Source organism: Helianthus annuus, chromosome 15 (assembly GCF_002127325.2).
Source record: "Helianthus annuus cultivar XRQ/B chromosome 15, HanXRQr2.0-SUNRISE, whole genome shotgun sequence".
In the NCBI taxonomy this organism is placed as follows: domain Eukaryota; kingdom Viridiplantae; phylum Streptophyta; class Magnoliopsida; order Asterales; family Asteraceae; genus Helianthus; species Helianthus annuus.
This window is the reverse complement of record NC_035447.2, coordinates 172,243,329-172,271,128: the sequence shown is the minus strand read 5'-3', so window position 1 is coordinate 172,271,128 and position 27,800 is coordinate 172,243,329. Positions and strand designations below refer to the sequence as shown.

The window sequence follows — 27,800 nt, the reverse complement described above, 5'->3', positions numbered from 1 at the left end:
CGTGACGATGTTGGCAACAATAAAGTCAAACCACACAATTATATAATGCACAGCGGAAGCTTAAAGATAAATAAATATATTTCAACCTCTGATTGTAATATCAAATGTATTACAGAAGTCGAATGTATCCACAGCGGATCAAAATAAATAAATATTGTTCATTCAGATACGGCATCGAGTTTGCGAGACTATTCGTGATGCTTAGGCAGCTAATACCAGCCAATTTCGTCTAGCACCTGCACTTAATCTTTTTGGGGAAAATACGTCAGTTTACACTGGTAAATACATTCAACTGACACATTTGAAAATGTTTATTAAAATTGATTTGAATGCACAAGGCACAAACTCTTTTATAACTTGGGAAAATTATAATAAAATCTTGTGAACGTTTTACATGTTCTTTTATGCGTTCAGTAGCCCGGGTCGTGCCGGGTTAAAGATTTATAGACACACCACGTTTGCGTAAAACCGTAGTATAAAAACCAACGGCTACGTCTTTTAATTTAATGTCGACACTTTATACCGGTTGTACGCCTACACCGGGATGTCGATGGTCGTGGCCATTTCGTAAAATGATGCCAAGGATATCCGGGACAACGGTCATTAAACCCCCCAAAGGCTTTTAAGCAACAAAACTGTTTAAATGAGCCGATCATATTATTTAATTAACCACCTAAGCGATGGATGAATATAATGCTCAATCAAGCGGTATTAATATACCGTAACCCAAGCCCATATAGGGGAAATAAGTTAAAGTATTTACCTTTGCAAGTATATTTCCTTAATTGGATTAAATCACCGATAGCTTTTACTGGGGCTCCTAATCTGGAACGAAGGTTTTAATTAACCTCTTAGAATCCTAACGAGTCTTTATAATGGCCGTAGCCTAGACCGGTTGGTTCCGATATATATAGATATGGTTTAATCGCGCGAAAAGGCGAAAACCGAGAATGGAATGTGATTCTGCCCCAAACAAGTTCAGAGACTTGTTTTATATGGGTTCAGGGTTCACACTCTGGATTTTGGGGGTTCAAATAATATAATTTGACCCGTATCGGCTAGTCTATGAAAACTAGTTTCATAAGCCGAACCGTGCGCGCGTTAGGCGAAACGGTTAACCATGAGAGTCGTACGCTTATTTCCTAAGTCAATATGCCTTAAATGGGTTGTGGTATCAGTAGGATACCTTCCGTGACGCCCGTAACGAGTTTAAGTTAATATTATGCCCCGTAGGGGCTTTTCGGTCATTTTAAAGGCTTTAAAAAGGCTTTTCGAGTTCTACAGGAAATCTGAGTTTCCCGAACAGCTTATAAAGCTTAAAATACTTTATTTATTATTTAAAACCGGTAGCAACTGGAATCGGGTCAAACGACCTTGTAGAACTCATGTTTTGGCCGAAAAGGGCATATTCGGTATTTACCGAACCGTAGCCATAACCGCAGGTTATGAGCGAGGTAAAAAAATTATTAAAAATCTTTAAAATTCCCAAAATATTATTTTAATACAGTGGGTAAAAGTTTTGGTGACGAAATCTTGGTTTAGATAGGTGTTATGCTAATTGCGCCGTTTATTACAAAAGTTTATTTAAATCGCGCTAATTAGCATAACTCTCATTCTAGACCTCGGATTGACGTGAAACTTTAAGGACATGCTTATAATTTAATAAGCAAGGTTTTGGTCCGTTCACGTGTCCGAAATACTCGTTTTAATTTCAAAAGGCCGTTACGGTCAACTTATAGGCGAATGATGGAAATGCGCAAAAGACTCGGGTAACTCATGAACCGATCACAGAGGTTGATACCAACATGTAACCTGGTCCTAAGAGAGTCCTAAGGTATATCTATACCTCACTAAAACGGGTCAGAACTGAAGTCAAAGCAAAAGTCAAACTTTTGCGACATTCGGCTCCGAACCGGTTCAATATAGCAAATGATCGATTCAAACGAGCGCAAACAAGTTTATATACTTATTATCATGTTTTATAAGTGTCAAAACAGGTTTCATAACATATACATTACAGATTATGCATAAATCGCTAAAATAGCTTTCTGTTGACTTTTTAACCGCACGTTTGACTCGATATTTGACATAGTTAGAGTGGTGATCAGGGGGAACCATTTTAGAGGTTTATTACCCACATAATTACCTACTCAAAACTACTTTTGATCCGTCATAAGACTGAACCATTTGCAAGTTATTGTAATGACAACCGTTAGTTACGACGGTTGTGTTTATAGGCTAAAACTATGGAAATGTATGACCAAAATGGTTATGAACGACTTACAGAAGTGTGTTCTTGCTTATAGAGCAGAGATGGATGCTAGAGAGCTCTTGGAATGATCAGATGAATGTGTTTTGTGTTGTGTGAATGTTATGCACATAATGTGGCTATTTATAGCCAAGGAAAGCTCTCTAGATCACTACACAACAACCTACACTGATCATGATGATGGGTAGATGTCTCCTGAGGTGTATGGGTCAAGTGTAGGGTGCCCATGCCTCATTTATTGAGGTTTGATCGTTCACAATGTTCAAAAGGCAAGAAACTACAATGTTTCTGCATCTGGGCACTTTACGCGACCCGCATGGAAGTTCCATGCTCCTTTAACGCGGGTCGCCTAAAGTTCAAATATCAGGCGTGTAATTTAGGAGGCTCGCGGCCCGCCTACACTTAAGCCTAACTTTCACGCGGGTCGCGAGAGGTCAGTTTTTCAGATTTTTAAAATCTTGTGTAATGATTATCAGAATCCGTAATTAATAACGAAATCTTTCGTAATGATTTACCTGACCTTTCGGGTTTGAAGGGGTAACTTTGCGGTTTGGCCCTCGGTTATTTACCGATAGGGGCCTCGTGTTATTTACCCGCGTTGTTAAGTCCCCGGTTTATTTATTAATTATTCAGAAAGCCTTAACTTCTGTTATTGACGCTTTTAACCCTTCTCATACGAACCTGAGTATAACTCTCTCGTTTTAAGACGGAACTTCGCGGAATTTATATAGTATATTCTGGTGAGCGTATAACACTGTTACGAAGTCTTGGGAACGTTAAAGGGTCACTCAGAGGTAATATTAAACATGTTGACACAGTTAACCCCTGTAGCTCGTAATCTCTCACTTTCTTCCGCGTTTCGCTTCCGCACGATATATGATTTATTCGTTTGAAGGTACAAGCATTATTTAGGGTTACTATACAGTATATTTACCCTTGTTGACATTTATAACCCTCGAATTTATATACTTTCAAGGTTTGTCAAAATTTGTCCTTTATTTAATATCAATGCCACGTGTAAACAAATGACACGTGTTAACACATTATTGGACACAAAAATTCGAGGTGTTACAATCCACTTGAACCACAAGTGCCCGGTTGGCTTGGTTGTTGACAGGCACTAATGTACGCTCATTGTTTCTGTTCTGGTTCTGCTGGTTGCCTTGGTTTCTGAAGGGGTTCTGGTTCCCGTGCTGTGCTGGCTTTGTACATTCCCTTTTAAAGTGACCCCGTTCACCATAGTTGAAGCATTTTACTGCCTGTTTATCGAACCCATACTTGGTGTCTTTCTTGCTTTCCAAGCTGGTTCTGCCAGTACTTTCCATCCAATCCTTTGCTCTTCTCACAGCACTAGCAAAGGCCCACTTGATATCCATCAAGTCCATCTCTTCTTTATCAATCTGCCGATAGTCTTCTTGTGTCAGATTAATGTTGCCAATCTGACCTTCTATTAACCCACAGTATGCGCTCACTACAGTGTTAAGCAGCTCCATGTGTTCCCTTGCTACTTCTACACTGACTTTAGAGAAGCTTGAAGTGTCGAGCTGTACTGTATTTGGCTTTGATTGCTGACCAGCAGATGATGTTCCTCCATAACACGCATGTTGTTGTCGAGCAGGAGGAGGAGGAGGTGGTTGTATTGGATTTCCATACATGTCTGTGGTGGGAGGTGGCTTAACAGGAACTTGCACTGGATTGCCATACATATCTGTGCTCGTGCTTGTGACAAATGTCGTTTGTAGTGGAGCATGTGGACCGGTTCTTGCAGACGAAGAATTTGAAGTTCCATAATACATTTCTGGATTCTGTGGCAATGGAACTCTTTTTGCCTTTAATGTCTCCTCCTGATCCTTGTTTTCTAAAAGCTGCACGAAGTCGTTAATATTTGTAGTTCTCAACACTCCGTTATACTTCAAGATTTCCAAGAAACTACTCCATTGGGGAGGCAAAGCATCAGCAAACTTCTTCACCACTTCTGCTGTAGTTGTTGCTACTCCAAAATTATTCAACTCGGTAAGCAAGTGATAAAACCGGCTTGTCATGTCTCCCAAAGACTCCTTATCCATGCACGTGAAACAGTCAAATTCTTTCTTGAGCAGATCATGACGCAATTGACGTGTTGCTTCATTCCCTACTCCTCTGGTTTTCAACCCATCCCACAGCTTCTTCGTTGTCTTGAAACTGACAAACTGGTGGTAGATATCTTTGCTCAACGCCTGAGTGAGAATGGCGTATGCTTTCTTTTCCAGATCATACGTTTTCTTTTGATCTTCAGGAAGATCTGCAAACGTAGCAGTATCTGAAGCAGCAACCTCTATAGCTTGATCAAAATCTGTAGTGAAACGTATCCACAGTTCGGTATTTTGCCCAAGTACGTATGTACGAAATCTATCAACCCAGCCCGGATATTCATTTAAATGCATCAACTTTGGAGGTCGATTCAAACTTCCGGTTTCGCTTTCGCTCAATAAGATACTTTGAATGCTTGGAGTTTGATTCGATACTAATGCCCATTGACTTGACGATATGGCATTTGCTTGTGAAGATGTCGACACCGGAGACTCGGCCCATGAAGGAGATAAACTTGTACTCGTGTACTTTCCAGTGTCTGGAGCCGGTGTACCCCACCATGAGGGAGTGGAACTTGTACTTGTATATTTTCCACTATCTGGAGCCGGAGTTCCCCACCAACTCGGATTCATGTTTGAACAGAAAATTGAATTCTATATGAATATCCCGACAGATAATAGCAAGCCGAAAGATCCAAGCTCGTAGGATCTGAAAAACACAAACTTGTTAAATCTAAACAGACCACAATCGAAGGATCAGCACTTGTTCGAAGGATCAACAGTGTTCGAAAGATCACTGTTGAATTTTGAACAATGATTTCGACAGATTCACAAATTCGAAAGATTCACAATTTGAAAGATCCTTATCTTTCGAATATATATCCTTATCTTTCGAATATATATCCTTCGAATAGATTCCCTGGATCGAAGGATAAGTCTTACACTTCGAAGGATTGTTCGAAAGATAGTTATCTATCGAAGCTTCCTTGATCGAAAGATGATCTTTCGATTTCGAAGGATATCCTTCGATCGCTTCTGACGCAACTGACACTGAGATGACAGGTTGGTGAAAAAGGTGATGGGTTGGTAGTCAACTTTCGGCAGAAAGGTATGTTCAGACCTTTCTTTCTACCAACTTTGATTTTTCAAATAAAATATTCCCAAAATGGAAAACCTTATCCAGAAAATCCGGTCACCGGAACACACCGGAATTTGGCCGGAAATCACCAAATTTCTTAAAAACAAGTTTTAAGTTACCCAACCCGTCTTTTAACACACCCGGTTGGTTTAGAACACGTTTTTATGTTTATAAATGCAAGAAAACCACCAAAAACGGGTACAAAACCAAGTGTCCAAACACACCAAGACCTTGAACAAACCCGGTTTTTAACAAGGTAAAGAGCCTTAGCTCTGATACCACTTGTAGGTCCCTCGGAGGATGAGGTCAAACCTTAACCTTGTTATGTGAAACACACTAGCAAGTGCGGAATCCAAGCTAGAGTGCAAACCGAGTTGAAACAAGCACAAACACAACACACAAAGTTCACCGATTAACACCACTTGTATTAATACGAATGAAAGGTTCCGGTTACAAACTCAATGTTTACAAATCAGTTTTGCAAACTCTCTAAGTGTGTGTGTTCTTGACAGAATGCTCTCCTATCTCTCGAGTGTCTATCTTTCTGTCTATGTGCATCTCCCTTCTAGTGAACACACTGCATGGGTATTTATACCCAAACACAGCAAGTCTGTCCGAAGGATCATGTGGACTGCTCGATAGATGATCTATCGAGCATCCAGCTATCGAAGGATACACATATACCTCGAAGGATGGTATATCCTTCGAGGTCCAACTGCATCTATCGAAGGTTAACTATCGAAGGTTAACTTTCGAGCATATCGAAGGATATATATCATCCTTCGATGTCTCATCCTTCGAGACAGACAAAATACAACCATATTCAAACTGTTTGTCCAAGTCAAACCAGGAGGACGGTTGACTTGGTCAAACTTACATGACTAACAAGGACATCGTTTTACATCGTGACCGAATACAGACAAAGTACAGACACAAGTGCACCAACACTGATTAATTTGAGTTCCAATTTAACTAGCACTCCCCTTCTTGATAAGCTTTACCTGGTTAATCAGGAATCTCTAATATAACCAACATATGATAAAGGTTAATTCCTCCTAATTTACCACCTCGTGTGCATAACTAGATTGTCTATATGTTCTGCGACTCTAATACCACTTGTAGGTCCTAATTACTATCTGGTTCTATCAGGGGAGGGGGGGTGGTTCACTAGTGATAGAATTTATCACTCACAAGCACCAATCAAGTTCCGCCATGTCATCGACCATTTTTCCATCACTCACAACCTTTTTTAGTGGAAATACCCATCACTCATAACACCCAACAATAAACCCCTATATCCCCTCACAATTTTCCATTCTTCACGCGTGATATATATGACGCGTTATCAAATTACTCCGTTATCAAATGAAGTGGCGGTGGAATATTATCAAACTCCACGCGTGATATTTGTCTATCACGTGCAAACAAACTCCCACCCCGGGTCCTCTCAATAAGGATCAAACACAAATGTATGCATGTGCAGAATCCATGCATATAAGTATCGTGTTGGTAATGTAGAAACATGCATAAGCAATGCAAATATCAATATTTTTTTTATTTCATCAACTTAAGGTGCATACAGACTTTGAATGCTTAAAAGGTTACAATGACCAAGATTTGACACGTATTAGTAGTGAAACAAGAAACAAACCCACCAACCTAGTCCGTCTCGCTTGCAAGTGGCTAGGCAACACTAACGAGTGTCACTTGCATTAGCAGAGTCGCTTACACTTCAACATGCAAAACAAAATACGACTATAGATTACAAGATGTCTATATTATCTTCTAAGCTCGTCATCAAGTATGCACCCACAACATCTCATAAACTTTATATGTATTTCATCTTGAATTTCTTTATGTAAATATCGTTATTAATTAACCTTCAATAATACCTTTAACTTTTGTTTCATATTTCACAATGCTACAATATTGAACCTTAAGTTGATTGGTCAACATTTTTCCCTCAAGCATCATAAATATAGTATATATTATAATGTAACATCTAACTTGAAGTAGTATGGTGAATGAAAGTAGAAATTGGATCATTTGATACTTCATGGTTTAGAAAGGTCGAATCCGTGTTTATTTTAAGCTTTTTATAAATTTGAGCTTGAAAAAGTATGTTTATCATGTTATTTTTGGAAGAGAGAACTTAGTCAATGAATCTATATCTATTTATACTATATAATAAAAGAAACTATTTTGAGAACACTTGTCATTATATTAGGCCATGTCTTATGATAATAATTATTATTTTAGCTTAATCTTTTCTAATTAATTATAGATAATCCTCTCACTAAATATTATTTAGTTTAATTATTACTTTTATATTTATCTATTTACTTCAAATTCAAACTTAGTTATCTAAATTGATATTAGAGTAAATTATGATTTTGACCCATGTGGTTATATCACTTTTACCCTTTTAGCCCAAAAAGGAATTTTTTAACATCTGAGTCCTCAACGTCTTTTTTTCTAACCTTTTTGGACCCCAACTTCTTTTTTCTAACCATTTTGGCCCCTAAAAGTAAATGGATGAGGTTAGTGTTAGGGGCCAAAAGGGTTAAAAAAAAAGAGGTTAGGGGCTAAGATGTTAAAAGATTCATTTTTGGCTAAAAGAGTAAAAGTGATATAACCACATGGGCCAAAATCGTAATTTACTCTTGATATTAACTATATATTTGAAAGTTTTGTTTAGTCTGGTATCAAATAGATTTTACGAAACTTAAAATGAAATTAACTAATATTACTTATCATTTCTACATTTATAAGTTTTAAATAAAGGGTTAAATTTATTGAGACTTCGTAACATTTACAAGTTTTAAATAAAGGGATCTTTACAATCACCATATCCATCGCGTATCGAGTATTATCCATTAGTATATTGAAAGATATGACTTTTTTATTATTGGTATATAAACTTAGATTTATTAAACTCGTGTAGTACACGTGATTTTTTTTTAAAGATATACCTTTTTTTTATTTTTTACTATACAAATTTACATTTATTCGACCCGTGTAATACATGAGGTTTTTTAAGATGTAACTTTTTATTATTTGATATATAAAATTAGATTTATTCAATTCATACAATACACGGGGGTTTTTTAATGATATATTTTTATTATTATTTAGTATAAAAATTTACATTTATTCAACCCGTATAATACACAAATTTTTAAAGGTGTAACTTTTTTATTATTTGGTATATAAAATTACATTTATTCAACTCGTGTAATAAATGAGGTTTTTTAAAAATGTATTATTTTATTATTTGGTAAACAATATTACATTTATTCAACCCGTGTAATACACGTGGTTTTAAAGATATAAATTTTTTTATTTGGTATATAAAATTATATTTATTTAACCCGTACAATATGGTTTTTATAGATATAAATACTTATTATTTCATATATAAAATTATATTTATTCAACCCGTGCAATAAATAAGGTTTTTAAAGATATATTGTTTTATTATTTAGTATATAAAATTCATTTATTCGACCCGTGTAATACACAGAGTTATAACCTAGTATAACATATAGTAATGAATTCGTTAGTTTTTATTTCATCTATCGCTATTATTATTTATTCATAGAATATTAGGTAATGAGGAGTATAACATATATTAATGAATTCGCTAGTTTTTAGGTAATGAATATAACATATAATTAATGAATTCGTTAGTTTTCATTTCATCTATCTCTATTATTATTATTCAAAGAATATTTAGTTATTAATTGGTACTTTAAGAACATTAATTCAATAATTTGTAAGTAAGCGGTTCAATGATAAAGACACTAAAGCTATAGAGGTGGTTGGGAACGTTAAGTCCCAAACATTCTTGTGGTTGAGAAGTAGGTCGAGTTTTAAGAATTTATTGTGAAAAGATTGGTATGATAACTCGTTGTATATGTTGTAATTTTGTATATGTTGTAATTTTGTTTGCGGCTTCCTCGGCTTGAGGGGGTGCGTGTTTTAGTGAAGTTTAAGTTTAAAAAAAAAACCGTATATACCAAATAATTATACACTGAAAATAGGAAGATGTTATCAACTATATCAAATCACATCCATTCAAGTCCCGTTTACATCATCCTTGTTGTTAACTATATAAGACAACGATCACAAAGCAAAAGCAAAATTCAAAACTAAAAAGTCGTTGATTTTTAAGATGGAATAAAACAAATATGTTTCAGTCAAAGACTATTACTAATGATCGATTTGATATCTATTAATGTCACAAAGCATCAAAATAATCTAATAAAGTGTTTTTTTTTTTAATTTAAATAGATAACCTAGTTATGTTTATATCTGTAATTTTGAAAACCATGTGTCTTGTAATAAATTTAAAACTAATGATAACAAACGACGTTCCATAAAAGATGTATTCTATCAATTAAGGGGATGTTTGTTTACCTCTTAATGAGATTTTTAATGGTTCAGACATCTTACTGGTTCAGCACTTAATGGTTCAGACTGTTTGTTTCATGAGCAGATAGTTGAATGGTTCAGACATTTGCTTCTGAATGGTTAAGACCTCTAATCTAAATTAGTCAGACATTTGCATCTGAACGGTTAATCATTATACAAACTCTTAATGGTTCAGACCTCTTACTGATTCAGCACTTAATAGTTCAGACCTCTTACTGGTTCAGCACTTAATAGTTCAGAGCTTTTACTGATTCAGCACTTAACCATTAAAATGTTACTAGATAGCCCCTAAGTCACAAGTCTTTTTTTATTCTTGTTACCTTTGTATATACATATTTTCGTTATACTCGATGATAAAATATTACATTTAATTGAAATAAATGTCATTACCCAATATTCCAAAATTATGCCGACACCTATCACTCCTCCATCGTTATCACCTTTGGACACGTCTGTTGATTTGAACCCTAAACCACTCGTGTGCCATTATGCCATTAATAGCCTCAAAACTAGGGAAAACAATGAAATAAAATAAAGAGTTATATATGCAATAATTTTTCATGATATATCGGTATTATAAAATATGGAAAGTGCATCCCCCTTTTCGTATGTATATACTATATCAGGGATGTTCACGAACTAAGCCGAACCGAACGAACATATGCTTGTGCTGGATAGTTTACAAACCGAATCGAGCGGAGCAGCTCATTTAAAACCGAGCCTCAAATTAATCGAGCATTTTTCGAGTAGTAAATATTCCGAGCGAGCGTCAAGCGAAGTTCGAGCGATTTAGACAACCGTGTTGCCCAATTTAAATTTGGTGAGAGATAGTGATAACGTCGGGTCTCGAGTTTTTATGTCTTTAAAAACAGGCACATTTCATAGCATAATATTTTTCTTATGAATAACAATGTTGTGGCCGGCGAGGCAATGATCATATTGCACGAACAATGACGATGAGAGCAAGAGACGATCGACTTGGGGTAAAACATGAAACATTGAGGCGATGAACTGACTATCGGTTTTGGGTTTAACTTTTAGATTTGATATTAATCTTTTTATTGGCGTGATTTGGTTAGTACGTATAGGTATAGTTGTAAATTTGTATATAGTGGACCAAAATCTAATAGAGTGGTATATATAAAACTATAAATTTAATTTATATTTAAGTATATATGTGTATATATGTGTTTATATATGTATGTGTCTATGTATATGTATACATATACTAATTAAAAATAATAATTCGAGCTGAACCGAGCCGAGCGGACCTTTGCCCATGCTTGGCTCGTTTACAAACCGAACCGAGAAGAGCGACTCGTTTACAACCGAGCGTCAAATCGAATGAGCAATTTCAGAAAGTGCGTCGAGCGAGTGACGAGCGGCGAGCAGTTTGATCAGCCCTATACTATATATCTCTCTGCATATATAGTTTTTCTTAATGGTTATTTGATTTAAATAACCTTAACTTTTACTTGTTGGTTGACAATACTTCTAACTAATGCAATGTTCATCAACACTCTCAACTTTTAACTTGCTATTCTCTGTAACTCTCAAATTAATTAAACTCTAACCCAGTAAGTTTAACTCTAACCCAGTATGTTTTATTGCTGACGTGAACTTATTGTGATGAGGTGGTGTGCTGATCTGCAAATTAAAACAATACACTTAATTAGAAAACCCACCCCAACCTTCACACACACATATACTCTCTCTCTCACTCTCTCACTCTCTCTCTCTCTCTCTCTTCTCTCTCTCTCTTTAAACTAACCAGAGAAAACAACCTCAATGGAGACGAAAAAATCGCAAGATACCAACTCGATGAGATCATCGGCGGAAACAAATAAACCTCCAGCCGATTCGCCCCTCCACTCCCACTATCGGAACTCGTCGAATTCCTACTGGAAACCACAAACCATATCCAATCGTCCCAACCACCACCTCCTCTCAAGCAGGTGTTAGCGTTTGGTGCTACTCAAGCCGCCACCATAGCTCACACTATCAAACCAAGTGTTAGGGTTAGTCAGATCTGATGGTGGCGATGATAGGTGAGGTGATTGTAGTGATGGAAATGGTAGCAGTTTCATGTTATGGTGACGGTAGGGCGGTGCGTTTTGATTTGGGGATGGTGGTGGGTGGGTGGTGGCAGGTTGTTGGGTTATGTAAAATCTTCTAATGATAAAATCCAAAACCCAAGGAAACCATCTTCTCTGCCTAATGAAATAAGTTTAAGTACAATTTCAGTTTAGAAGTTTCCCCCCTTGAAAGCTTTACAAACAACCACCAAAAGTGTTGGAATAGAATTGTTGCCTCAAAGTATAGAAGAACAGAAGTACAAGTGTTGGATTGTCAAAGTGTTAGTCAACCAGTTAACAACTAAGTCAACAAAAGTCAAAACTGAAGACCAGAAGACCAAGTCAGCAAGTTAACAGTAGACCGGAAGTACTAGATTCCTAAAAGTGCTGGAATCCTCCAGCAGTTTAGGAATCCAACTGTTATCTCTTCTTTATTATAGAAATAGTTTAATGTAATAATACCTTTTGTAACTATCCAACAGTTTTGTTAACTGCTGGTAGTTACACCCTAATCAGGTTGTTTAGGGTCGATTTCATGGTGACGTCATCAGCAGTTCTCTCCTCCTATATATAGTACATGTGTGTCGTTGAATTTTTTAACACTTAGAGCCAAAATACATAAGAACTAAGTGGGGGAGAGAGAGAGAGAGAGAGAGAGAGAGCGTCTAGTGAGGGGGAGTACATTCTGTACTATGATTGTATTGTAAACATTTGAATTGAATGAAATCTTTATGCAATCATTCCTAAATCTAACTATGTTGATGATGATGTGTTTGTAATTGAATTTCCATATCTATTCTACTGTTTAATCAAAAACACAAACTTCACTCTCTCAGATCCAATAATTGGTATAAGAGCCTATTACACTGAATTGATTTCAACCCTAATTCAGAAGATAAACTAGCTCATATTGATAACTGATTGAGTGATCTAAGGGCTTGAGAGGAATTAGACCAGTCAAAACACTAAATTGTTTTGATATTTTGATTTCTGAGAAAAAAACTCAATATAATTCATAGAGATGTCAATCACTCATGATCCTCACAATACTGGATCGGCAAACAAGCCTCTGATGCTCGTTCGCCATGAATTCAAGATATGACAATGAAGGATGGGTCACCACTTATCCTAGCAGAACACAGGTTACTTGAGATCTGTGATATATGGCCCACATGTTCCCTCTATACCGAGTAGCGAAAGACAAGATGTCAATATTCCTAAAAACCCACCGATTACTCCGAGCAGGATTTCAAAAAGTTGGAGCTCGATGCTAAGGCATTCGGGGTATTGGCCATGGCCTTACCCAATGAAATCTATGCTAGATTGCTCCATTTTGAGAATGCCAAGGAGTCGTGGGATGTTTTGAATGAACAATTTGGTGGTATAGATGAGCTACAAGAGAATAATAGAGAAATCCTAAATCAGCAGTATGAAACATTTACCCATATCAAGGGATAATCTCTGTAAGGACCTGCAAAAATGTCCCAAAACAACCCGTAAGTAGAAACCCGGACCCCTAAAACCCAAATCCTTGTTGAAAATCAAGAAATTCAAAATTTAGGGGTCGCTCGCGGGCCGCGTAAGACTTAAGGGAAGCTTACGCGGGGCGCGATAGCTCGATGGTTCGACCGGATAAGCTTTAGGCCACGTGGCGGGCCTACGCCTGACACGCTAGCCCTAGTCGTAGCTAGGGTGGCCCTCGCGGGCCGCGTAAGATCCTCTTAAGGTTTACGCGGGCCGCGAGAGACTCAAAATCTGGCTATAAATAGTACGTCCATGGGGCTTTCATCTGTGTTCGAAAAATCAGTTCAAAAGACGAAAAATACTGCTCAAATTCAAAGATTTACATAGGGAAACGCTGCTACGATTACAGAGTATTAACTCGATCACTGCTACGATACAATGTCCGATCGATTGAAACCGATCCGATTAATGTTTAAGTGTTGCCCGAATCCGGGCTATACTTTGTCATTCGTCGTGAGGGTTTTGATTTCGTGAGTTATCGTAAATGTTGTGTTAAGTTACTGACCTAGTTTCGTATGCATTGTTATTTAAGTAGGTTACCAGGCTAAATCAGTAGGCAAGGTTCTGTCCAACTAAACTTGCAATGTGAGTCATTCTCTTTTTATCAAATTGCTTTACAAAACCCTAAATGTTTTCCAGTTATACTTTGCAGTGATTAAGTCTTTGCTAATCTTTAATTACTGGCAGTATATGGGGGTTTTGTACACATTACTACTAATGATTTATCACTCTTAGGTGGGCGAGCCTAATTAGTGATATGTCCACAGTCATAGATCCGGTCGAGTGACAACTGGACCAGATAATTAATAGATAAGGGCAAATACAAAAACTCTTAATGCTGTAAATTGTAACAATGTGTCGTTTTGAGCAAATTGAATGACTCGCCAGTATTTCCCCGCTAATAAAATCTTTTTAAACATGTTTCAGGTGATTTACTGTGAACCAGGAAAGAGTGCCGCGTAGCACTACGGCTTGAAGAATGTGGCTCAGTAAATAAAAGAAATAAACATGTAGTAAAACAGGGAATTTCCCCGTGAAATTCCTTTATTGTAAATTATGGGGTTTATCCCAAAAATGTGAAATAAAATAATTGGGTGTTTTCAGTTTAAAAGATCCTGTTAAATTTTCCGCTTCCAAAATAAACCCCAATACCACGGGTATCTATTCCGCGGCTGCTAAAACGGGTAAAACCGGGTCGGGGGTCGTGACAGAAAAAGGTGGTATCAAAGCCACTGATTTAAGCCAATTAAGTATTTAGAAATACTTAATTTTCCAGATTGTCATTCTATGATTCTGTGAAAATTTAATTTACAATAAATGAAATTTTAACTTAAATTTGTGTGTTTTTCTTCATGTGTGCTAACAGCATGAATGAACTGTCGGAGGCACTCCGAAACTTTACAATCCATACCACCAATATGGATATCACAGGAAACCCATCTGGCTACCAGGCAGCTACTGAGGAACCACTAACATTCCAGGCCCAGGCCCAGGAGAAACCAAAGCCGAAAAAGAGGAGGAGAATCTTGGACTGGAAATGCGGGCGTAGGAAGAAGCCAGCTGCCCAGAAGTTTAAAAAGACTGAGGATCCGAAAGATAAAGTGAAAGGAAAGGAGATCAGGGAAAGTTCCGGGCAAGCCCAAGAAATGCCACCTTAGGAGGAGCTTGATAGCAAACTGGAAAATTGTGACCTCATCGGACCTGCCGATGAAAACCTTTTCAATTTCCCAGCCCAATCACAACTTCCAATTAATTTGGAGCCTGCTATCCCAGATCCTATTGTCAACAACCAACTTCTACCCGGAGAATTGGAGGAATGGTGGACGAGCGACTGGCAGTTTCAGAACTTCATGAATAACCCCAACTTCTATTTACCCAAGTTTGATCTTGAGCCTGCACCAAACCCACCTATGAGCATAGAAAACTTGGCTGAACTCTGCCACTATGGCGAGGAACTGGTGGATGTGGGAAATAGAATTCGGGAAGTGGGGGAGAAAATCACGTGGAAGTACGACGAGAGGGAGCGTCGTTTCTGAAAGGCCGGTTACCTGTGGTTGTGTGTTTAATAATAATAAAATATAATCATGTATAATAACTCAAAATAAAACTTTTGTAATATAACTGGTGTGTATCGATGCATACTAATATATAAAAATATGAAAGTCGCAAAGTCGACAATTTTGGTTATACGTGTTAACGTGATTATGTGTGATTACTTTATTGTGTTTGGTTGTTATTTATTTTGTGACAATAATTTGCATACATTGTTAAAAATTATTCAGATGGAAAACGCAGAAAACCAACCAGTCAACGAAGTTAATCAAACTGAACAAAACAATGAGGATCATTTTCTTAATAGGCAAGACATAGAAAATATCGTTGCCCAGGGAATAGCCAATGCTATCCCGACAATCATCGCTGTTGTTAAAAGCCTTGTTGAACCTTCGCAAGCCAACGATAGTAAACACACGCGTGATGATAATTTTAGTAACAGTGTAAATGGAGGCGGCAACAATGATTATAATGTGGTTCAAGCCCCAATACTCAAGAAAATGAAAGTTGCAACACCTGGTTGCACTTACAAGGAATTTCTTGCCTGTAAACCGGTCGAATTTGCAGGCAATGAAGGGGCGACTGCCGCACTGCGTTGGTTAGAGAAAACCGAAGCAGTAATTAAAATAAGTATATGTGCCGCGGAAGATAAGGTCATGTATGCATCTCACCTTTTCAAGGAAGAGGCATTGGAATGATGGAATACGGTGTTGCAAGCTAAGGGAAGTGACATGGCTTATGCCATGAGTTGGGAAGAACTTAAGCGAGTGGTGGAAATAAAATTTTGTCCCGAATATGAAAAGGAACAAATGGCAAATAAGTTCCTAAGCCACCGAATGGTGGATGTTGACTGTCGAGGGTATACTTCGAAATTCTTCGAGTATGGAAGAATTGTACCAACTCTGGCTTTACCAGAACCGGTACTTATTTCTCGCTATATTTGGGGTTTAATTAGCGAGATTCGTGATATCGTCAAAGCTGCAAGACCCCGCACGATTGATGATGTGGTGGAATTGTGTCACACCCCGATATTTCCACATATTACCGGTGGGCCCGGCGGGGAGTATCGTGACGTAGTTGATATCATCATTGTCAATACACACAATAATATAGCACAACAGAAGGCTTGGTGAATAAACTATTACAAACCATAATGTCTGAGTGTTCGAGTTTAAGAATATACAGACTGGAATGTAATAAGATCCACAGGCGGATCATAAAAGTACAAAGAAACAAAAACAACAGACTTCAGGTATCTTATGGATTTGCAAGATCCTCTATTGACACCTAATAGCTCCAGCCTATTACGAGAGGTATCTGTCAATCAGTCTTTTAAGAAAATACGTCAGTTTACACTGGTAAATACAATTAACTAACTCTTTTGAAAACATTTATGAAAATTGATTTAAGTGCACATGGCACAAATCATTTATAACTTGGGACAATTATTTAACGATAATCTTGTATACCGATTTACATGTTTGTCATACAATTGGGGCCGATTGGAAGCCGGTCGTGATTAACCGACTCACCACTTATAGAACCCACAAAGGAGTTATCCCTAACTTGTGGGTTTATATTTTAGCATTTGCATCTGTCAGGTGTATGCCTACACCCCGTGCATAGGTCGTGACCATTTTCAAATGAAATAAGCCGTGGATATCCAAGACACGGTCGAATTAACCCCCAATTTTCATGTTATCAAACAAAACGGATTAAAACGGGTTATGCAATTTATTAATCACAATCCGATTAAATGATTTCATACCCGACCATGTGGTATTACTATAATACCATATCCCAAGCCCGTATAAGGGAAAATAAGTTAAAAGTATTTACCTGATGCTAGCAGTATAATCCTAAAGCTTTTTGAAGGCACCTTCTACCGGAATCTATTTAATCTGTATAGAAGGTTTATTAACCTATTAGGATGCTAACGGGTCTTTAATTTAGTCAAGAACTTAGACCGGCTAGCTAGAAGGAAACCTTACGGTTCTAAACGCTAGATTAAGTGGAGACCGGAATAGAATGTGGTTTAGACCCGACAAGCTTGGATACTTGTATAATATGGGTAAACTAAACACATTCTAGAATTTGAGAATTTAATGATAAGGTTAAGCCCGTTTCGGCTATTTTACGTAAACTAGTCACGTAAACCGATCCGAACGCATAAACGCGTAACGGGTAACCAAATAAATTATATACAGGTCTTAATCGGTATTATGCTCAAAATATGTTAATACATTAGTAAGATGTTAACATATATGCCCAAAAAGTAATTTAAACCAAGTTAAGTCCCATAAGGGCATTTTGGTAATTTTAATGCTCATAAAAGAATTTAAATATTAAACTGAGTTTCAGGTCTGATCTAATCAATAAAAATATGTATTTTTATAAGTTATAACAGTAGGGTACTTTATATATGTGAAACTTATCTTATATAACCAAACTATGCACCGTAGGGGCATTTTGGTAATTTCACATAGGCTTTAAAGGTAAAAATAGACTTCTGAGTTCAAAAACTTTGGCTTACTATTTAATTATATAATTTAACTTAAAACATCAGTAGGTAATAAGTTTTATAGGCCAAAAATAGTTTTAACTCATACTATGTGCTAAAAACGCTTAAAAGTCGGTTTTAAGGGATATTCGGGTTAAAATAGGAAATCTGAGTTTTTGATCAGTTTATAAAGTTCAAAATATTTTATTTATCATATAAAATCAGTAGCAAAAAGTTTGACATCAAAATGTTATGTATAACTCATTTTATGCATGAAAAGGGTAAAACCGACAATTACCGAAATCAAGCTATAATCCTATGTTATGCTCAGCCTAAAAATAAATAAAAATCTTCGAAAATCCCAAAATATTATTTTACATCAGTAGGTAAAAAGTTTGGTATCAAAAATTGGGTTTAGATAGGCTTTATGCTAATTACGCTATTTAATTAATAAAAAGCTTTCTAATTACGCTATTGAGCATAACTCCTAATCTAGACCTCAAACTGATGTCAAATTTTCGGGACAAGTCTAAATATCAGTAGCAAAGGTGTTTGTCCATTCACATTGCTAAAAATCTCAGTTGTGTGTCAAAAGGGCGTTTATGGCATTTTTAAGCATATTAACAATCATGTGCATATAATTCAAACCATTAGGCACCATGCAATATAACTTCAGAGGGTTATACTACTGAGTAATGTGGTCCGAATGGAATCTTAAAACATGGGAGAATCAAGCTTAAACGCGTCAGAACTGAAAGTCAAAGCAAAAGTCAAGCTTTTGCGACTTTTGGTTATAAACTGGCCTTAGACTATTAATTGCCGGGTTTGGACTGATAAAACATGTTCTAATATTAATTACCAAGTCATTAGAATGTTAAAATATAATTTAGAACTTCTGTTTTATTAATTTTGATCATTTTTAAAACATTCTGTCCAGTTTGACTTTTTGTCAAACTACTTTGACCTGACAATTGACTAGTCAAACGAGATAATTAGGAGGTACCCTTTTAGGGGTTAATTACCTACCTTAATATGGTTCCATAACCACTTTCAATTTGATCAGTGGCTGGTCCATATGTGATTAAAACGAAAGTCAAATCTAATTTACGACAAGTAGGGCTGTAAACGAGCCGAGTCGAGCCGAGCTAGACCTAGCTCGAGCTCGGCTCGAACTCGATTCGAGCTGGCTCGGCTCGAGCTCGAATTTCAAATCGAGCTGAGATTTGAGGCTCGAGCTCGACTTGATTAGAATTCGAGCTAGCTCGGCTCGGCTCGATCTAGCTCGAACTATCAAAAAACCGCAAAATTTACTACTTAAAAAGCCCTTAAAAATGAATTTCTTCATAGACCGAGGGCTATAATTGCCATTTAATTTAACCATATAGCTAAATATGCAAGTATAAATAGTTGATTTACTTTGTAAATTGTCTTTACCTTCTTTTATAGGGGAGATACTCCCTTAGTTTTTGTTTTCTAAGAGATATGGGACAAAAAAATGAAAGATGTAAACCTTATCGAGCCAGCTCACGAGCTCACGAGCCGAGCAAGGCCAAACTCGAGCTCGGCTCGTTTACAAACCGAGGCGAGCCGAGCTGGCTTGTTTACAACCGAGCCAATTTCGAGCCGAGCTTTCTTCGAGCTTTTTTCGAGCGAGTTTCGAGCGAGCTGCGAGCCACGAGTTTTTTGAACACCCCTAACGACAAGTTTGACTTTTAAGTAAATAAGCTAATTAAAACGACTAAGCAAGTAATTAGAAGCTTACTAATGGTCCTAGCTATCTTTTCTACCCTTGTAAGTCTTCTCCTTGTCCTTTGCAAGCTCCAGAAGTTGTAGTATAAGAAATTGTTGTAAGAGTGCTTGTGAACTCAAGAACTAGTTCCTTTATATAGCAATTCACAAGATCATAGATCATTTCCAGGTGTTAAGGGAGGCCCTAGGATCACCCCAGGTTTCCTAGTTGATGAAATAAACCGACATATAGCCCCTAGAATCGATACAATCAAAGTTAAGGCAGTGGAACAGCCTAACCCGCACCTGGCAGCCCTTTTCTACGCTGGGCATTCTCAGGCGGGCCGCGTAAGCCAAAGAGGGGGCTTACGCGGGCCGCGTAGGCCTGTTTTACTGGTTAAATCATTTTGAAACTTTGCAGCTTTAGTCCCTGGTCGTATAAAACCCTTTTTAACCTTATTGTTGACATATAAGGCCCTTGTAGTTAGTTTGTTGAGGCTCAAGGATGTATAAACCAACTTCGTTAGGCTCGGGTTTGTTAAATATCACTACGAATGCAAGTTTCATCAAGTTGACACTTATAGCCCAAAGTCTTGAAAACATGCTTAACGACCTCGAAAACACGTGAAATTTTTATCACTTATTCTTGAGAGTATATTTGAATATTCCGAAGCTTAGGTTTCGTTAAAAGGTCACTCAGAGGTCAAAATTGACATGTTGACACGTTTAACCCTTGTAGTTTTATAATCTTCCGATCATTTTCACAAACGGCTTCTTATATCCAATTGATCCCTTGTTTAAGGATATATTCATCACGTATGGTCATTCAGAGGCACAAGTTTGGTATGTTGACACTTTTAGTCCCTTCGCTTATATATTTTCACTGTTTGTCAACTTTAGTCCCTCAAACTCAATATTTCACATATTTAGAGTTTAGGACACATGTCTATACATAATTGGACATGTTCTTACGTGGTGTTACAAATTGGCCAACACCTTGACCGACGGCCTGGTACGTACGCGGGAAGAAAACAGGAAGAAGGAACTAGCCCAAAAGATTACCCAAGGCTTCCGTGGGGGTAATACTAGTAATTTCAAGAGAAAGGGTACTGGGCAATCTTCCACCCCGCCATTCTACGGAAATTGTAAAAAGAAACATTTTGGAAAATGTAAGGAGATTGCAATTTCTGCAAAAGATTAGGCCACCGAGAAGAGGATTGCAGGAAGAAATCAGTAATCTGCTACAACTGCGGCGAAACAGGGCACTTCAGGCCTGACTGCCCGAAACTGGGCAAGCCAACTGACAACAAGGCCAAACCTGCAGAAGGAACTACTAATAAGAAGAATGCAAGAGCCTTTCAGCTGACCACGCAGGAAGCCGATCTGATTCCGGATGTAATAGCTGGTACGTTCCTGGTACACGATGTTTACGCAAAAGTATTATTTGACTCTGGTGCAAACCAAAGTTTTATAAATACTTCATTTTGCCAAGCTCTTAACCTACCTTTAACCAAACTTAGCCAGATTTATACAGTAGAAACGCCGATGGAAATTCTGTTAACATAGATTAGGTTTTGCAAAAAGGAAAGATAGAACTTTTAGGCCACAAATTTTCTACAAACCTGCTACCTATGAATTTAGCTGGATTCGATGTCGTGCTAGGAATGGATTGGTTAGTAGCCAACCATGCTCGAATCCTCTGTGATAAGAATTCCATAGAAATTTATACACCTGCAGGAGAAGTAATTGTGATCACAGGAGATTAGCCACATAAACCAATGAAGTTCATTTTAGTAATGAAAATTGCTAATTATGAACGGAAACAAGGAATAGTGTATATGATTTTGGTAATCATTAACACTAAAAGTAAGGAACTTAAGGAAATTCCTGTAGTATCAGAATACCCGGATGTATTCTAAGAAGAACTACCAGGATTACCGCCCAATAGGGAAGTAGAATTTAGAATTCATCTAATTCCCGGAACTACACCAATAGCTAAGGCACCCTATCGGTTAGCACCCACCGAAATGCTAGAATTGAAAAAGCAGTTAGATGAATTGTTAAGCAAAGGATTCATACAACCTAGTTCATCCCTTTGGGGAGCACCAGTGTTGTTTGTGAAAAAGAAAGATGGTTTGATGCAAATGTGTATCGATTATAGGGAATTGAATAAGGTTACAATTAAGAATTGATACCCATTACCCAGGATTAATGATCCTTTCGATCAACTTCAGGGAGCTAGATACTTTTCTAAGATAGATTTACGCTCCGGATACCATCAGTTGAAGGTACAAGAAGAAGACATACCTAAAACTGCTTTCAGAACTAGGTATGGTCACTACGAGTTTACAATCATGCCTTTTGGACTAACAAATGCTTCTGCAACATTTATGGACATGATGAATAGGATCTGTAAACCGTATTTGGATAAATTTGTAATTGTTTTTATTGACGATATACTTATTTATTCCAAAAGTTAGGACGAGCATTGTGAGCACCTACATGCACTCTTAACTTTGTTAAGAAAGGAAAAGCTTTATGCCAAATTCTCGAAGTGTGAATTTTGGCTACAGGAGCTGCAATTTTTAGGTCACATAGTGAATCACGAAGGTATTCACGTAGATCCCTCCAAAATAGAAGCGATCACCAAGTGGAAAGTCCCGCAATCAGCTATCGAAGTTAGAAGTTTTCTAGGATTAGCTGGGTATTACAGGAGCTTCATAAGAGACTTTTCTAAGATAGTTGTACCATTAACTAAGTTAACCTGTAAAACAGTTAAGTTTGAATGAGGACCTAGGCAAGAAGAGGCCTTTAAGATTTTAAAGCAAAGATTAACAAACGCCCCAATTCTTTCCTTACCAGAAGGGACGGAGGATTTTGAAGTTTACTGTGACGCTTCTAAGATAGGATTAGGATGTGTGCTGATACAACGCAAAAAGGTAATTGCGTATGCCTCAAGGCAATTGAAAAAGCACGAGGAAGATTATACGACTCATGACTTAGAATTAGGAGCAATAATTTTTGCCCTTAAAATTTGGAGACACTATCTGTATGGAAGTAAGTTTACCGTTTATACAGATCATAAGAGCTTAAGGTACATATTTGGGCAAAAACAAAATTAAACATGAGGCAAAGAAGATGGATGGAAATTCTAAGTGACTACGACTGTGATATTCAATATCACGAAGGAAAGACAAATGTAGTCGCAGATGCCTTAAGTCATAAGTATCATGAGAAACAAAGACGGGTTCGTGCTCTTAGATTAAATCTATGGTTAGATTTAATGGAACTATTGAAGAACGTTCAAGAAACAGCAATCAAGGATGATGCCGAAGGAATGAAAGGCAGGATAAAAGAATTAGAGCGAGGGACTGACGGAATTTGGAAATTCCACAAAAAAAGGATTTGGGTACCTAAGCAAGGAAATTTAAGAGATAAAATTTTAGAGGAAGCCCATAAATCGAGATATACCATGCACCCTGGTAATAATAAGATGTACCAAGATTTAAGAAATAACTTCTGGTGGATAAGAATGAAAAAGGACATAGCTAGATATGTATCTAAGTGTCTAACTTGTTCGCAAGTTAAAGCAGAGCACCAGAAACCTTCAGGATTACTCCAACAATTAAAAATGCCTGTATGGAAATGGGAACTCATAACAATGGACTTTGTTACTAAGTTGCCCAATACCAGGAAAGGTAACGACGCGATTTGGGTGATTGTGGATCGATTAACCAAATCAGTCCATTTCCTGCCCATGAAGGAAACCTTTAGCATGGAAAGATTAGCAAAATTATACGTAAACGAGGTAGTATCCTTACATGGAGTCCCATTCTGCATTGTATCAGATAGAGATAGTCGTTTCACTTCTCATTTCTGGACAAGTTTTCAAGAAGCAATGGGGACCCAGCTGAATTTAAGTACTGCATATCATCCCCAAACAGACAGACAAAGTGAAAAGATGATCCAAACCCTGGAAGACATGCTCAGGGCATGTGTAATAGATTTTGGTGGGAACTGGGATGACCACCTACCCTTAATCGAATTCTCCTATAACAATAGTTATCATGCAAGTACCGAAACTACCCCATTTGAAGCACTGTATGGACGAAAGTGCCGAACTCCAGTTTGTTGGGTAGAAATAGGAGAAAGTCAATTATCAGGTCCCGAGATTGTGCAGGAAACCACCGACAAGATAACTCAAATCAAGGAAAGACTGAAAACAGCTCGAGATCGCCAGAAGAGTTATGCGGACAATCGGCGCAAGCCGCTAGAATTTCAAGTTGGAGACAAGGTACTCTTAAAAGTTTCTCCTTGTAAAGGGATAGTTCGGTTCGGTAAGAAAGGAAAGCTAAGTCCAAGGTACATAGGACCATTCCCAGTGATCCAGCGAATAGGACCAGTTGCCTATCGCTTACAATTACCAGAAGAGCTGGCTGGAGTACATGACGTGTTTCATGTATCTAACCTCAATAAGTGTTTATCTGACGAATCCCTGGTAGTACCTCTTCACAATATAGAGGTAAATGAAAAGTTAAAATTTGTGGAGAAACCGCTTCAAATAGAAGATAGAAAGGTCAAGTTTCTCAAGCACAAAAGACTAGTACTGGTCAAAGTCAAGTGGGATTCGAAAAGAGGACCTGAGTACACATGGGAAGTGGAATCGGAAATGAAGCGAAAATATCCTCACCTGTTCCAGTAAATCTCGAGGACGAGATTTTAAATAAGGTGGGGAGGATGTAATGACCTGTAAAAATGAACCAAAACGACCCGTAAGTAGAAACCCGGACCCCTAAAACCCCAATCCTTGTTGAAAGTCAAAAAATTCAAAATTTAAGGGTCGCTCGCGGACCGCGTAAGACTTAAGGGAAGCTTACGCGGGGCGTGATAGCTCGATGGTTCGACCGGATAAGCTTTAGGCCACGTGTCAGCCACGTGGCGGGCCTACGCGTGACACGCTAGCCCTAGCCGTAGCTAGGGTGGCCCTCGCGGGCCGCGTAAGATCCTCTTAAGGTTTACGCGGGCCGCGTGAGACTTAAAATCTGGTTATAAATAGTACGTGCATGGGGCTTTCATCTGTGTTTGGAAAATCAGTTCAAAAGACGAAAAATACTGCTCAAATTCATAGATTTACATAGGGAAACGCTGCTACGATTACAGGGTATTAACTCGATCACTGCTACGATACAATGTCCGATCGATTGAAACCGATCCGATTAATGTTTAAGTGTTGCCCGAATCCGGGCTATACTTTGTCATTCGTCGTGAGGGTTTTGATTTCGTGAGTTATCGTAAATGTTGTGTTAAGTTACTGACCTAGTTTCGTGTGCATTGTTATTTAAGTAGGTTACCAAGCTAAATCAGTAGGCAAGGTTCTGTCCAACTAAACTTGCAATGTGAGTCATTCTCTTTTTATCAAATTGCTTTACAAAACCCTAAATGTTTTCCAGTTATACTTTGCAGTGATTAAGTCTTTGCTAATCTTTAATTACTGGCAGTATGTGGGGTTTTGTGCACATTACTACTAATGATTTATCACTCTTAGATGGGTGACCTAATTAGTGATATGTCCACAGTCATAGATCCGGTCGAGTGACAACTGGACCAGATTGAGCAATATTTTTTTTAAGTTTCAGTTTCACCCCTTGACTTTCACCTACTATCAATTGTAAACTAACTTGTTTTTTTTTATTATGTATGCATTTTAAGTTTTACATCCTGCCCCCTTTTTCCTATAGATTATATAACTAGGGGTTTGCCCCGCCCGTGTTGCGGGGCACTGAGCCGAATATTTCTCTATCATAACATGTTCGTCCATGTTTTGGTTACCTGTACATACTACTTATAACACAATCCCAAAAACAATACACTGAGTCAACCAAATAAATTAAAACACTATCATACTTTTGCTTAAGAAACACAAAAAGATAGAAAAACTATAATTTTAAACTAAGGGCAAAATTGTAATTTTTTAGGAAAAATGAGCGTGTGCCAGGAAGTCGTCTGGCACGAATAAAAATTACACCGAGTCAAACAATTAAAATAAAGCACTACAACAATTTTCTCAAAGAAAAAAAAAAGCTAAAACGATGGCATAACTGTAATTTTACACTGGGGACAAAATCGTAATTTGACTGGGAAAGCAAAGAAAAACGATGTGAAAAATGTGAATTTAAATTGAGGGCCAAATCGTAATTTTGCTGGGAGGGAAAAAAACAAAAATAATGGCAAAACTGTAAATTTAAACGGGTCAAAATCGTAATTTTTAACCAAGGGCAAAATTGTAATTTTTAGTTGGGGGCGAAAGCATAATTTTATTTTGAACTGGGGATAAAAACGTAATTTTGAACTGATGGCAAATTCGTAATTTTAAAGCGGTAATAAAATCGTAAATTGGTTGGGCCAATGGGGGAGTTCCAGGCAGCTGTCTGGCACTACTCCTCCATCTTATGTCTGTAGTTGTACACTGGGGGCAAAAGCGTAATTTGTATGGAAAAACAAACAAAAACAATGACAAAAATGTAAATTTAAGTTAAGGGTAAATCGTAATTTACCTGAGAGGAAGAAAACAAAACTATTGGCGAAACTGTAAATTTAAACCGGGCAAATTCATAATTTTGAACCGAGTGTAAAATTGTAATTTTTCATCGGGGGTAAAAACATAATTTTATTTTGAACTGCTGGTAAAAACGTATTTTAAACTGATGGAAAATCGTACTTTTAAAGCGGGACAAAACCGTAAATGTTATAGTTAATTTTCCGCCAAAAAGAAAAATCAAGGAAAGGACTATCCGGACACCCTCTGCGCCTATTTTCACACTTTTTGTGCCCTAGACGCCTCGTATAGGGCTATACGAGGCGTCTATGCACTGAATTCAAGGGGGTCTCAGAGGGTGTCAGGCACAACGTTTAAGGAACTCTATACGAAGGGTACAACCCTATACGAGGCGTCTAATCTTGGGTTTTTTTTTGGCTAAAATGAGGGGTGTTTTGGTGGGTTTTGGTATGATTTTTTGGATAGTTTTTGAAGATATGTTTTTTGGTTGAAAATTTTTTTGGTTTTAAAAAATGTTTTGTTTTGTTTTTTTTTTTTTTTACACTATAAAAAAGTTTTTGTTTTTTAAAAATCAACTATTTTAAAAATTGGCTCTTTAAATATATTATATCGATTAAATATTATAATGTTTTTAACATTTTACTTTTTTAAAATATTATTCTTCCGATTAAAATTTTATCTCTTTCAAATATTGTTTCCGTATTATATTCAGGGGATATACTGTTTCCATATTATATTCAAAACATATTTTGTTTCCGTATTATCTCAATTTAAGACAACAATCATTAAGTAATCGAATAACTGAAAACAAACATAAATATGGCATATGTAAGATAACTTTATATATCCATAACAAAAATATATAAGATAAGTTTGTACATCCATAATAAAAATAAAAAACAACAACAGGTCTATGCATCCAAATCCAAATCCGAATCCGAATCCTGATGCTGCTGATGTGGTACTCGAGCCGGTGGAAGCGGTATCGGGGGTAATCCTTCTCTCTCTCGTCTTTCCTGCTCGGCCTGTACCAGCCAACATACCAAATCGTTGAGCCTGTCAAGCTCCGCTCGTACATCCGGATGTAGCGCAGCTCCTGGGGCATGACCTGGAATAACGTAACGTGGAAACTGAGGCGCCCCGGCAGGTGGCGGTGGCTGTGGCACCGCTGCACCGTCTACATCCTCTGGAGGGTCCTCCACGGGCATTGCATCAGCAGGATCTGCAGGAGGATAAACGGCCTCGAAATGCTCTGGTAGGGGCTCCTCTGTCCATATGCCCCCATCGCGGTTTTTATACCGCAGGCCAACGGGGAACCTCTTGATTACCTTCATCCCCCACAGCGACTGAAAACCCATCCGCGTCGGCATAATTGCCGGCGTCCGTAGATGTGGGTCCTGGTGCAGTACGAGGCCCAATGAACGAGCAATGACGGTCACGTACCCCCCGCCATAC

General features: G+C 37.6%; 1 protein-coding gene across 1 annotated transcript in view; it reads right to left on the bottom strand.

Moving 5' to 3' along the window:
- Positions 1–27,715, bottom strand: part of LOC110914641 — a 58,235-nt gene extending 30,520 nt beyond the window's left edge. The window contains exon 1 of the mRNA XM_035984523.1: positions 27,389–27,715. Within this exon, the coding sequence (XP_035840416.1) occupies positions 27,389–27,715 (327 nt within the window). The remainder of the gene's footprint in view (positions 1–27,388) is intronic.
- Positions 27,716–27,800: the final 85 nt, after the last annotated feature.